We start from the raw sequence: 13,884 nt of genomic DNA, 5'->3' as shown, positions 1-13,884 counted from the left end.
AATGCAGACCCCGGGCCCCCTGCACGACGGCTGGACCACAATCTGAATTAGACAAGTCTCCCCACCCAGCGTGATTTCACAGACGTGAAGCCACACCTTTTCCTGCTCATCAGGTGGAGGTCTCCGAGAGCCTCCGGAAACACCCCGTCACTGGCATCCCCGCCACGCTCCTTCCCGGAAGAAGCCGCGCACACAGAATAGGTAACCGTCTGTGGGAGGTTTCAGCAGCGGCACTTCACAGACTGTCCCGATTTCTCCATAAAAGAGGCGTCACAGGGATGTTTTAGAAATCAAACCAGTTTTATTGAAACAATAGCAATGTGGTCCCTGTTCCATGCAAAGCACAAAATAATTCTTTTCTTTACAGTAAACGTTTGTACATAGGAAGTAGTAAAATACATCATTTTTCATAGAAAAAAAGCACACATGTAAGCTGCGGGCCGAGTGAGCCTACAGACGGTATGAAATCTCAGAACACAGGGGGACAGAAATCCGGAGGGAACCGGAGCTTTTCATGTCGGGGGGCAGGGCACCCGGAAACCCTGTTGGCCTGGTTCACCATCTCTTTATGGGGTAAGTGCCGATGGTGCAATGGGTGTAATCAGGGAGCACCTCGAAACACACAATTAGAGGCGGCCCCTGATTCCAAGGGCTTATCATTTGTGGTCTTGGTTTTCATTTTCAGAAGGAAAAATGGTTCCAGTTTCGAAATGTTCGTGAGGATGAAAGAGACACAAGGTCTGGCTCTGGGCAAGCTGCTGGAGCGGTGGGCCCGCTCACGGAGGCCCTCGGGGACCTGGGAGCATGATCTACAGGGACGAGGTCTGCTTCCTCCAGAAACCTCAGGTTCTGCCTCGTGTGGGCGGAAGGCTTCAAAAGCAAAGCCACGGAGAGCCCCCGGGGCTGTCACTCAACCTGGCAGGTGGGACAGAGCACAGCCACGGCCACGGCCACCAAAGGCTGGTGACGGACAAGTGGGAGTCCAACAGCTGAGCAGGTAACACCCAAAGTTCCCAAGGACTCGGGCCTTTGCAGGGAACCAGACACAATATCTGACTGGCTGGCCAGATTCCCTCACTCTGACATCTGGGGTCCAACAGTCAGGACCTACGCATCACTCCCAGCCCACAATGCACACAGCAAAAGCATGGTCCCACGGATCTCAGCGCCGTTCAGCAAAGAGCTTCATTGCTTATACCGACTCCCCAGAGGGGGGAGGGGAGAACCGTTCCCCTTCCGTTTTTGCATTAATTAAGAATGAACTCAAAGCACCAGTTGTGTGTGTGTGTGTGTGTGTGTGTGTGTGTGTGTGTTTTCTGGTGATTCCTTTGCCTGTGAAATATTTTGATGGGGAGTGAAATCAAATTTGAAACTGGTGTCCACCAAAGTGATCTATTGGCCAGCCTGACGCTGGAGGGTGGAATTTTACCTTCTGCAAAGAAACACTGTTTACAAAGGGGTATTTTATTTCACTGTGGGTTTCGGTCTGGGCTCATGAAGAACGTTTGTAAAGTGAAGGAAGCCAGAGAGCACCGCACTCCTCGGAGTCTCAGGAACATTTGGCAAGAGCTGCTCCACAAAAACAGGAAGAGGAATCCTTCTCGAGTGTTACTCTCTCTTGTGGTTATGAGGCCGCAGGACCATTTCATAACCACAGGCTGTTCCTCTTCCCAGCGCTGCTAACCTCGGCGAAGAAGGTACCAAGGAATCCATTCCTCCCACTGCTAAAAAGTAGGTCACCAGACAGACGGCGAATCTGCACGTTTAATTGTCATTTTTTAAAAGCAGCAACCAAACACCTCTTCTTCGGCTGTTCTTAGCTAACTCGGTGAAACCAACAGAGATGAGGAGTTTAAAAAAGTGGGCTTCAAACAGAATCCCTTGCAAAGCAAATACCCCGTTGTGAACTATGACACCTAAACTAGTCTGGGCCGGTGTGTGAGCCACGATGGGGAGGGGGTAAAGAAAGGATCCTGGTTCATTAGTCCTCAACGAGACCAAACGTCAGGACAGCGGACGGCCACATGGGCGAAGGGAAGGACAAAGACAAGATAAACCTCTGGAGTTACTATTGAACTCTAAATAAACCAGCACTGCTGTATATAGAATCCGCCTGCGCGTGGCAGGGCGCCAGCCGGGACAGTTGCCAAGGCAGAGCCTGAGTCTCGCTTCCCCAGCACCCTGTTCCGGCCCATTTGTCTGACCAGCAAACACTAAACTCATTTTTCTCCATTGATATGAACGGACTGTGTTTTAAATCTTTTTTTTTTTTTTTTTAAATAACTACCTTCTACCCCATTCCTGAAACTCCCCTTGCGTGGGCTCAGTCTGCCTCTTCCAGCACCCCTGGAGGCCGCACCCCAGGATCCCCGAGAACGGTGCTCCCTCCACGCATTTGGAATCCTCTCTCCCCAGGAGACTACATGAGGAGGACCCTCTTGAGCGACTGTCTGAGCAGAGCGGGCAGCGGATGGAGGCCGCCAGGCCTCGGCAGCACCAGTCGCCAGCTGTCCGGCCAGGCCCCAGAGGATGCTGTGTCTCCACGGCCCGGAGATGAAATCAAGGCACCAAGGATGTGACACCGAACACCACTCACTCAAAGGAAGCTTCCTGCCACTCCATGTCCCCAGCCCACCCCCAAATGATAAAATAAAAACAAAAAGCAAAACCCAGACGCCCTCTGGAAGACCCCCTTCGCCCCGGCACTGCACGTTCACGGCCTGACAGCAAAGATCCGGAAGGCCTTTCCGTCCCGAGCCGCCTCCAAGCTGCAAAAGAAGGGGAGGGCGTGTTATCTGCGGAAGGGTGGATTTCCACAGGGGCTTGGGCTGGGTGTCCCTCGTGTCCCCGCGGGGGAAGGACCATGGCGGAGGGACGCTTCTCCACAGCTGCTGGAAACAGAGTCCGCCCCGGCCAGGAACAGCTGGCAAATTCCATTCTCTTTGCCTGGGTCTGAATCTAGGTCAGGGTTGTTAAGTTATTTTTTTTTAACTCTGGGACTTACTGGCCCCAGTCTGTCTGAATTGAATTCACCCTCCAAAACTCCTGCCTGGTTTTTGCTAACACCTGTCAACCCAAAGAGGGGCCATCTGGCTGACCGATTAACCAGTTGGCATTATAACAATAATGCATGTGCTGCTGTCATTAAAATGGGCACACCGAATGCACTCAGGTTTTGTGCCGAGCACTGTGCAAAGTACTTTGCATACGCCTTTTTACCTTCCTCCCCAAGTATGTACCATTATGTATCCCATTTTGCAGGCGAGGGGATTGTGCAATCATCTCACAATCTAATTTTAAATCATTACGATCACCCCCCCACCCACCCACCCCCAAGATCTTTCATGCCCATTTATAATCAACTAGAGGCCTGGTACACAAAATTCGTGCATAGGGAGGGGGGGTCTCTCAGCCCAACCTGTACCCTCTTGCAATCTGGGACCCCTCAGAGAATGTCCAATTGCTGGTTTAAACTGGCAGTTGGACATCCCTCTTGCGCAATCCTGGACTGCTGCCTCCTAACCACTCACCTGCCTGCCTGCCTGATCGCCCCTAACCACCTCTGCCTCGGCCCCTGCCACCACGGCTTTGTCAGGAAAATGTCCAGAGGGTTGTTCAGCTATCTGGACTAACTAACATATTCTACTTTTATTATTATCGATTCCCCTCCTCTCAGGCCCTGGGAACTTCTCTCTCCATGGATTTGCCTATTCTGGACATTTCATGGAAATGGAATCCTACACTATGTGGCCTTTTGTGGGTGGCTTCTTTCACCTAGCATAAAGTTTTTGAGGTTCATCCATGTTGTAGCAGAGTCGGTACTTCATTCCTTTTTGTTGCCACATAATATTCCATTATGTGGATATACCACGTTTGTGTACCCCATTCTTCAGTTGATAGACATTTAGATTCCACCTTCGATTATTATAAATAATGCTGCTATCTAAGTGAAACATGTCAGTCAGAGAAAGACAAGTATCATGTGATCTCACTCACGTGGAATCTAATTAACAAAATGAACTGATGAATGGAGTGGATGCAGAGACAAGTGCTTGTGTGGGCATTGGTTTTCAGTTCTTTTGGGTGGAAAACTAGGTGCAAAATTGCTGGGTTGTATGTTAAATGGCCTCTCCAATTTCTTAAAAAATTGTTAAAAATTTTCTTAAAAACTGGTTTTCCACAGCGGCTGCACCTATTACATTCCCACCAGCAATCCCTGAGGGGTTCCACTGTCTTCACACTCTCCCCAACAGGTGCTACTGTCTTCCAGTCATTGCTGGTGGCTGTCTTCCCATAGAGACCTTTCTAGGGCTTTTTATTCAACTGCATAGTCTTCTGTTCTATTGAAGTATTACACTATAGGTAACAGTCCTTTTAAATAGGTATTTAGTTATAATATTTCCAATCTCTTGTTTTTGCAAACAGTGCTAAGGAGAACAACCTTATCCATGGCTTTTTACATATGTAGGAGGGAGCCTGTGGACAAGCTCCTGGAGGTGAAATGGTTGGACCAAAGGTTGTGGGCATTTGTAATTTTGGAAGCTCTTCAAATTGCCCTCCATCAAGACGGTACCAATTGACAACTCCTATCAACCAAGCAAATCATCCAGCTTTGTGTTCTCAGCTGATCTAAACTGGGGAAAAACAGTTTAAATTTGCATTTTGCTCATTATGAATGCATTGGAGTGTAAGATGAAAGCCCAGCATGATCCAAGCATGACTTCCTCAGAGTGCCCCCTCCAGAATGGAAACTGTTGGACTAGGAGAGCTGGCCTCGCCCTCTCGGGCTATTCACAAGGTCAGGGATCCTCCGGGAACAGGCATCTGGGAATGCCTCCCCTTTTCCCCTTTCCCCATGGCAAGTCCAGGCTTTTGGCTACCCTGGGATTGAACTTTTGAAATGTGGATCCGATAGGAGCCCTTGGCGAGCTGGAGCTGTGAGGGAAGGCCAAGGGCTCAGAAAGAGCAAGATGCTTGGCCCCGTGGCCTAGGAGCCAGCCATCCAGCAGACAACTCAGAGGGAGAGTGGCCACACAGGGGCTGGGTTACCCCCGGCTGCCCTGCTGGTTTCTGGGGAGCTCAGATTGCAGGCCCTCCTCAGGCCTCCAGTTGCAAGATTTCCCTGGATTCTTCGCCCAAAAGAAGAGTCTGGGAGAACCACCCGGAGCCACAAGGCAGCTGGCCCTTCTACACGGTGGGCCAACCACACTGGAGAAAATGACCAGGGTTTGGGTCTCCTCTGGCTCCTGATGGGGCAGGGGGTTCTCCCATTCCCAGGGCCCCAAACAACCCAGGGACCAGGGGGCCATTCAGGCTATCGTCCAGACAGGTACCCCAAGGCACCTGGACATCTTCCTGGACCTACCAAGCAGCCCCACTGAACAGCTCATCCCGCTCAGAGGCAAGAGCAGGCCCACTGAACTGGCATGTGTTCATTCGCACATGAGTCACCATGCTGACTGCACCACGCCAGTGTGGCCCATGCACTGCCACGGGCAGAGAATCCCGCCCCCCACCCCCACCCAGCCCCGTTTGGTTGCTCAAAACCTTCAGTGGGCCCATTTGTGCACACCTCAATATTCACTGAGCACCAGGCTCCCCAGGGAAGCCAACAGTTGTGCATTTTGAAATGAGTATGATTTGAGAAATTATACGGTAACCTCGTTTCCTAAATTTTGCCCTCTGATTCTATTTTTGGATTAGCTTGTAACTCCCATACATATGGGAAGGGAGTGTAAATTGATAAAGCATTTCTAGGCAATTTTCATAAAAGATATTGAGCAATTTTCATATCAAGGGTATTAAAAATCCCTCAATTAGTTCTCAACAAACTGCTGACCCTAGCAATTTGTCTGTCATTCGACCAATGTTGACTGAATGCCTACTATGTGCCAGGCACTGGGTTGGGTGTTGGGGACATGGTGTTAGCAAAACTAATGGGGTTCTTCCCTTCATATCATTTATAGCTTGCGGGGGGTTGCGGGAGAATAAGCAGCTAAATATATGTAGGCAATAATTTCAGAGAGAGGTGGGTTCTGGGAGGGAAATAAAACCCAGGGCAACGGTATCACACCAGATCTGGGAGGAGGACAGCAGATAAAAGGATGCTTCCTCGGGGAGGTGGCCTTCGTGTGTAGGTCTGAATGACAAGAGGGGGGGGGGGGTCTCCAGCCACAGGACCATAGAGGATCTGGGAGCGTCCAGGGTTGGATAAAGCAGGAGCAAAGGCCCTCGGTGAGAGTGACCTTGGCATGTTCGAGGAACAGAGAGAAAGCTGGTGAGGGCAGTGCTGTGCTGAGGAGGAGCAATGCACCAAGGGAGGGCACAGAAGTGAGCAGGGCTGGCGCAGGCGTGACCTTGCGTAGTCAGAGGAGAGGTTTTGTTCTCTGTTGCAATGGAGAGCCATTGGGGGCAGGGTTCAAACAGCAGAGAGAGAGAGACATCCTGTGCATAGAGAGATCCACGTGAGGGCCGTGGCTATTCTACCAAAAGGAAGTTACCTAAAGAAAGTGCCCATAAAGTACAAGGGTTGTGCAAAGATGCTCTTTGCCGTGTTGTTTAATAAAAGAAAAGAGGAAGCAGCACCGCTGTCCTCTGACTGGGTAAAGAAATGATAGTCTGTCCACACAAGGGAACGGCATGTAGCCACGGGGACAACAGTGTGGCCACAGCAAGCCTAACGTGGAAAGACACTCAGAGCCTGTGGCTGACTGAGGAATCAACAGAACGAGACAGACAGCACAGTCCCCTTTTATAAAAATAAAAAGAAATTAAAAAGAAGGTGCTTGTGTGTAATCAGAAAAGAACCAGGAAGAAGCATACCAGGGTGTTTAGTAGCTCCCTCCTAGGTGTTGGGGTTTCAATGACAGTAATTTCTAATATTAGATACCATATTTTTTTTGAAGTTTCTCTAATCTTATCTTAAAAAGAAGAAAGGAGGGGAAAGAGAGAGGAAGGAAAAAGAAAGGAAGAAAAGGAAGGGAGGGAAGGGGGGGAGGAAACCAACAGGAAAATTCCCCACAGAATTTGCAGGAGCTGAGTTGGCCTGGGAAGCTTCTGGGGAGTTCCCTTTGGTTGACTCAGTGCATGAGGAGCCTCTGACCTACCGGACCAGCCGTGACAAGGTGCTCTGGGGAAGGTCTGTGGCCTCGGGGGTGTCCCCGGTCTCCACCTGGTGAATGACTCCCCAGCTTCTGATGGCCATCACCCTGCCCCTGCCACTAGCACTCACCCCGTGCCAGCAGCTCTGCCCAGCACACACTCACTGCACAGCAGATGCTGCCTGCATCCGTCAAGACCTCACTTGTCCATCCATTCCCTGCAGCCACCCCCTCGGGATCTCTACGGTTCTTCCAGGACAGAAGGCAACCACGGCTCTGAAAGGTGCCACATCTGCTTCATGTGACACACCTGTTCCAGGTGTAGTGGGATATGGACTCAGAATGCAGGACCCCTTCCTAACCATCATCCGAAATGGACAGGCTGTGGTCAGGCCATCCCTGGAAATGAATAGTCTGGGAGAACCAGATGGCAGTGGGAGCCCCTTGGAGGCGGGGCCTGCAGGTCCACAGGGAGCTGCAAAGTGAAGGCTGCGTCCTAGAGGCTCCCCCTGTCAGAGAGAAGACCCCCATTTGGCACCGCCCAACACAGACTGGATTAGAGAGAGGACAGCTGGCCGTTCCGGGAGCAGGGTGACCTGTCCTGGGAGGGGTCGAGGAATTGTCCATGTCACCATTGGCGTATTTCTCAATCTCCTTGTGAAATCTGTCTTTAAAAATGGTCCTGGTTTAAGAAAACGTCTTGAATTGATTGATATTCACCCATATGTCCAGCTTCTTCCTCAGAATATCTGCACAAAGCCCAGTCCCCACACCAAAAGCTCTTTCTGACGTCCTTTCCTTCCTCTGCTCTCCTCCATGGGCAGCGTGTGAGAGAAGGTGCCGGTCCCCGTACGCTGTCCCAGTTCGGCACGGCCACCTTTCACAGCGCTCAGGGAACCCTCCTCTGGACAGAGGTGGGAGCCTTTTCCTGCCAAGGGCCATGGGGGTATTTCTAACATCATTTTCAGGCCATACAAAATCATCAGCCTAAAAATTAGCCTGCCATATTTGGTCAAACATGTAACCAACTCACCCCAATGCCTTGGCAGGGCCAGAACAAATTATTTCTCAGGCCTTCTATGGCCCGAGGGCCAGACATTCCCCACCCATAAACCGATGCCACTTTGAAGCAGAACCAACTTTTGGCCGCTTGCTGGCAGTGCTGTTCAGGAGTTTTGTTGGTTTGAGTGACTGAAGGATTCCCTACTTTTAGAACCCAGTTCGCTGGGAATTAATGGCCAGGGCCCACATCTCCCTTGAGACCGGATGTGACCACTCCAGGGTCCGAGCAGACACTGGGGACAGAGCCACCCTCTGGCCCCACATTCCCTAAGGCGGTGGTTGACAAACCACGGCTCTCGAGCCACATGCGGCTCTTTGGCCCCTTGAGGGTGGCTCTTCCACAAAATACCATGGCCTGGGTGGGTCTATTTTGAAGAAGTGGCGTTAGAAGAAGTTTCAGTTTAAAAAATGTGGCTCTCAATAGAAATTTCAATCATTGTGCTGTTGATATTTGGCTCTGTTGACTAATGGGTTTGCCGACCACTGCCCTAAGGGGACAGGCTCTGGGGAAATGTCTCAATTTGGGATCTGTGTAGAGGGTGGCTGAGGTCCCATCTGAACACGGGGACATGGGGCAGGGCCACAATGGAGATGTCCACGCATCTGCTGCAGCCACGTCACCAAGCAGGCACGTCTGGACGGTAAGTTGGGGTCCTACTAGACACAACCAGCTCCCTGTACCTCCTTCTATAACAGAACCACCGAGTGCCCCGCCACTACAATATTTCCATATCTGTTCCCTGACCAAACTACAAGTCCCAGGAGGGTGGAGGGCAGGCCAGGTTCCCTGCTGACCCTGGTGCCTGGACACTAGGGCTCGCCCTGCATAAGGCATCTGATGTGAATGCATATAGGGAGGACGGATGCAAGAGGAAAGACTGAATTCCTTAACAAGCCTCTTCCTTGTCCTGAAAGGTAATATATCTAAGGCTGTTTCTAACATCGTGAGGTGCACAGCAGACCTGAGAAGGTATGCCACAGGGAGAAGGGCCACCAGCCTCATCGGACACTTACTATGAGCCATGCCTATGATCATGTACCATCTCATTCATCGTCACGGCAACCATTTGATGCAGCGGGACCTCGGCTGGGGGAGACTGCCTCCCCAAGGACACACAATGCACCAGGGTCCCAAACGCCAACGGCCCTCTGTGCCCTCTGGCCCAGCCTCTTCCCTCCATCCATGCAGGGTGGACCCTGACATCTGGGTGCCATGGACCCCGTGCAGGTCCTGGCGCACCGCGTGTAGTAAATGAAGACTCTTAATGGCAACATGTCAGAATCAGGTACAGTGTTGGCTACGTGTGCCAGGGACACGGTGCCCTTCCATCACCCTTACAGGAGGGGTCCTCGCCCTCCAGTGTGCCTCAGGACCCCCGAGGGCAGGTCACAGCCAGTTTCTGACTCTGCGGGTCTGAGGTGGCCCCAGGATCTGCTCTTCTAACCAGCACCCGGTTGACGGGTTCGCTGCGGGCCTGGGGAGCCCAGGATGAGTTCCCCAAACCTCACCACCACTCAGGGGTCGGAGCTATCATTTCCCCCTTTCAGGCGAGGAAGCCGAGGCACAGAAAGTGGAGGAACCTGAGCAAACATCATCACAGATTCCAGACTGTAGGATGCGGGGTGAGGGGCAGGGAAGAGCCCGGGGAAGAAGGGGAGCAGAGTCACCGCTATGGCGCTATGGAAGCTCACTGACCCTTTCTGAAAGTCACTAACACCTTCTGAACCCGGCAGCGGGCTGCAGCCACGTCGGGCCTGGGCAAGGCTGCCTGGCCGACGCTCACAATGGGAGTGGCCGTTCAGGTGGGTCCCCGGGGAGAGAGCATGAATGACGGGCCCCCCTGGGGAGGGGAGCGTCACAGTGAACAAGAAGCCCTCTGAGACCCTGAGACCCTGTCTAGGTCCTCTGCCCTCCCCAGACACCCCCCTTTGGGAGGCCACACACTAAGCCCTTTTGCAGCCCTGGGAGCTGCGGCGATGTCCTCAGGATGGCACAGGCTGAGAACAAAGGCCGGCCCACCACGCCACTTTCTCTTAAAGGGCTGGACAGATTGGTGTCCTGGGATTTCTTCCCAGCCTGGCCAGGAAATTCCACCTCATCAGCGGCTTCATTTCCCTCCCGTTAAATCAGTGGAATTTCCCTTCATTAAGCTTTTCCCAAACAAAGGTTGCAAATGCGGAGGGAGAAATTGCGTGAGCCGTTAGTTGTAGCTTCCGGGGCTGAGGGCAGTGATTGTGCAGTGTGTGCGATTCCCGTCATGGGATTCCGCAAAGGTCTTCACGCACAGCTCCGCCCGGAGGCTCGGCGAGCTCTGGGAGGATGGGGGGAGGAGGGGGGATGAGAGGATGGAGCCATGAGACCTTAAGGTCCAAGGGGCCTTAGCGCATCTTGTGTTCTTGATTTATACACCTTTTCTAAAGAGGGCCCTCAAATGTAAAGTCTTCAGCATGCCCCTGTGTTATGGGCTGCATTGAGCCCCCTCCCCAGTTCACGTACTGAAGCCCCGACCCCAGCACCCTCAGGGCTGTACTTGGAGATGGGGCCTCTAAAGATGTACTTAGATTAAAGTGAGGTCATTGTGGCAGGTCCTGCCCCAGTATGACCGGTGTGCTTGTAAAAAGGGCTGGGCATTGTCTCAGCGAATCCCCACCACCACCCTGTGAGGTAGAGGCTGTTGTTATCCCCATATCACAAGTGAGAAAACTGAGGCTCAAAGAAATCAGGCCGCAGTTCAAGGTCACAAAGCTGGTAAGAAGCAGAGCCTCCAGACTCTCTGCTCTCATTTATGTAACAATTAGAGGCCTGGTGCATTAATTTGTGATGGGGGAAGGGGTGGTGTCCCTCAGTCCAGCATGCACTCTCTCCAATCTGGAACCCCTTGGATATCCTTCTTATAATCCGGGACTGCTGGCTCCTAACCACTTGCCTGTCTGCCTGCCTGATTGCCCCTAACCACTCTGCTTGCCATCCTGATAGCCCCCCTAACTGCTCCTCTACAGGCCTGTTTGACACCTAACTCCTTCCCTGCCAGCATGATTGTCCCCAACTGTCCTCTCCTGCCAGCCTGATCACCCCCAAATGCCTTCCCCTGCAGGGCTGAGGGGACTGGGGGACTCTGGCTGGATGAGGCAGGACTGAGAGGACTGGGTGCCACCATCTTGTGAAGGTGTGGCAGTCAATTAGCATATTCCCTCTTTATTGGCTGTGGGCACTGCCATCTTTGTGAGGGCATGATGATCAATTAGCATATTTCCTTTTTATTTGATAGGATATGTAATTACATTATTATGGAGCCATATTGAACCACTATCTATATATATATAAAAGCCCAGCAATCGTTATGGTGGAATAACCAGAATAACCGATTGCTATGATGTGCACTGACCACCAGGGGGCAGACGCTCAACATAGGAGCTGCCCCCGGTGGTCAGTGCATTCTCACAAGGGGAGTGCCGCTCAGCCAGAAGCCGGGCTCACGGCGGGCAAGTGCAGTGGTGGTGGCGGGAGCCTCTCCCACCTGCAAGGCAGAGCTAAGGAGCAGCAAGCCTGGCTTCTCAGGAATCAGGCCTAAGGTGGCAGGTGGACATCCCCTGGACTGCGAGAGGGCAGGCCGGGCTGAGGAACCCACTGCCCCCGAGTGCACAAAGTGTCCTCTAGTGTAACTATAATTGGAACCCACTGTTTGTGGGGGGCAGGAGAGGTAGGTACACATACACACATAGAAAAGGACCACAGGGTTAGACACCAAAAATCTAACAGCAACTCCCCCAGGTGACGGGTGATGGTGGTTGTTTTCCTATGGACTCCTCTGTTGCTCCTAAATTTTCTAAAAAATCATGCATTGGTAATAGAAAGAGACAAGCTCCTATTCTGAAAAGAGAAAGGAAGAGGAAAGTACAGGCTTTTCCTGGATGTTCTCATAAGAACATTGCAAGTCTGCCCAAGTTTCATCTTAACGGGCACCGTCCTGGGCCCTCTGCCAGCCCCCCGGGGGCACCCCTGCCAGCCCTGGGTGTGGAGAGGTGAGGAGCGCAGTCCTACCTTTCAGACTGGACCCCGTTCCTGAGCGAGCCCACGTACGCCTTCTTCTTATCGACGGGCATCACGTCCACATAGCCCCCGCTGTCGTTCCTGATGGCTCCCGCGTGCACGGCCGTCTTACAGATGCTCGAAGTCTGAAAGCACAGGAGGAGCTGTGGTCAATGTCAAGGGGCCAGGCTCCAGGGTGAAGGTCAGCCTCCTGCTGGGGCTCAGCCTCCTGCTTGGTGGCCATGTCAACCTTGAGGAAAGGACCATCACTACCTTGATTCCTCAGTGGTCTTTCCAGAGAGACCTCCATCATTCATTCGTTTGTTCGTTCATTCATTTGTTCAACAAAGATGCCCTGAGCACCCACTATGTGCTGGGCCCTGTCCTAGATGCAGGGGGATTCCACAGGGAACGAAACGAAGACCTTGCCTTCACAGAGTGAAGGGAGACAAGTAAACAAATTCAAAAACAAATAACTCGGGCTATGAACAAATAAAACCAGACCGTGAGATAACATGACTAAGTGGCGGGGCATTTTTAGGCCGGTTAATCAGGGAAAGTGGGCCATTTGCACTTAGATCTGAGTGACAAAAAGGAGCCAGCCACAGCCATGGCAACAGCTCAGGGCAGCAGAGCATCCCAGGCAGAGGAAGCAGCTTGTGCAAAGGCCCTGGGGAGAGGTGGGAGAGGGGAGCAGGGGCCAGGCACGTGGGGCTGTGAGGACCACAGCATGAGTCTGGATTTATTCTAGGTGCCGGTGAGGGGAGAGGGGGTTCTGCCTTCCAGATCTGCCCTTCAGCCGCTGTCTCGTCCTTCAAAAAACCAGTTCATTCCAGAGAAGCTGCTGATTTGCACAAGAAGAAAAATGCTTCCTGCAGAAGACCCGTCGCTGCCCATCCCCTGGAAAGTTAGCTTGCTGTTAAAAAGGTGGAGAGTGCCCTGGCCAGTTTGCTCAATGGTTAGAGTGCCAGCCATTGCATGGTTTTGGTTCCTGGTCAATGGCACGTACCTCGGTTGCAGGCTCAATCCCCAGTCTGGGTCACAGTCCATGTGGGAGGCAACCAATTGATCTCTCTCTCCCCCTCTCCCTCTCTCTTCTCCCTCCCTCCCTTCCACTCTCTCTAAGAATCAATGGAAATTGATTAAAATCAAAGATTCCTCAGGAGAGGATTTAAAAAAAAAAAAAAAAAAAAAGGTGGACAGCCCAGAGCCCACGCACATTCATACTAAGTGCTGGAGAACCGGTCTTCTTGCTTCCCATGATTGGTTTACCTGGTTTAACTGAAGGCCAGATTCTTAAGGCCTGCCCCTACACATCTTATCTTCTTCAATAAATAAGCGAATGAGGGAGGGTTCCTTAGCCCGAGGTGGCCCTCGAGGGTCTGTGAGGCCCTGGAGGTGCAGGCAGAGCTCTGGGCGCCTGTCGGGCCAGCAAGAACCTTCCCGGGGCCGGTCCTGAGCCCAGGAAGCCGCTCAGTCCCAGGCATCCTGTCACCACCCCAGGGAAAGGACCCACAATTCTCCAGTTCTCAACAGGGTCTGTGCCCTCGAAGCTGAAGAAGCAGCCCCCTGACAGCCACCGCAGGGTGGCAGGGAGACGGGAAAGAAACGAGCATGATCGGGCGCCTCTACACTCGCACCGCGGGCGAGCTTTGTCAGTGAGCACAGCGCCCTTTCTGCCCTCGCTGGCAG

The 13,884-nt window shown here is 52.4% G+C and overlaps 1 protein-coding gene across 2 annotated transcripts in view; it reads right to left on the bottom strand.

The window, feature by feature from the left end:
• Positions 1-2,251: 2,251 nt before the first annotated feature.
• CRISPLD2 (cysteine rich secretory protein LCCL domain containing 2) overlaps positions 2,252-13,884 on the bottom strand; it is a 63,491-nt gene continuing 51,858 nt past the window's right edge. For both annotated transcript variants that reach the window (XM_084905574.1, XM_084905575.1), the window contains exons 14-15: positions 12,205-12,338; positions 2,252-2,768 (exon numbers count right to left, since the gene is read on the bottom strand). In XM_084905574.1, coding sequence (XP_084761700.1) covers positions 2,714-2,768; positions 12,205-12,338 — 189 coding nt within the window. In that variant the 3' untranslated portion in view covers positions 2,252-2,713. The remainder of the gene's footprint in view (positions 2,769-12,204; positions 12,339-13,884) is intronic.

The sequence above is a fragment of the Pipistrellus hanaki genome, assembly GCF_964339955.1.
Source record: "Pipistrellus hanaki genome assembly, chromosome: 15".
NCBI lineage: Eukaryota > Metazoa > Chordata > Mammalia > Chiroptera > Vespertilionidae > Pipistrellus > Pipistrellus hanaki.
Note: the sequence above shows the minus strand (reverse complement) of the source record. Positions and strands in the feature narration are given on the sequence as shown.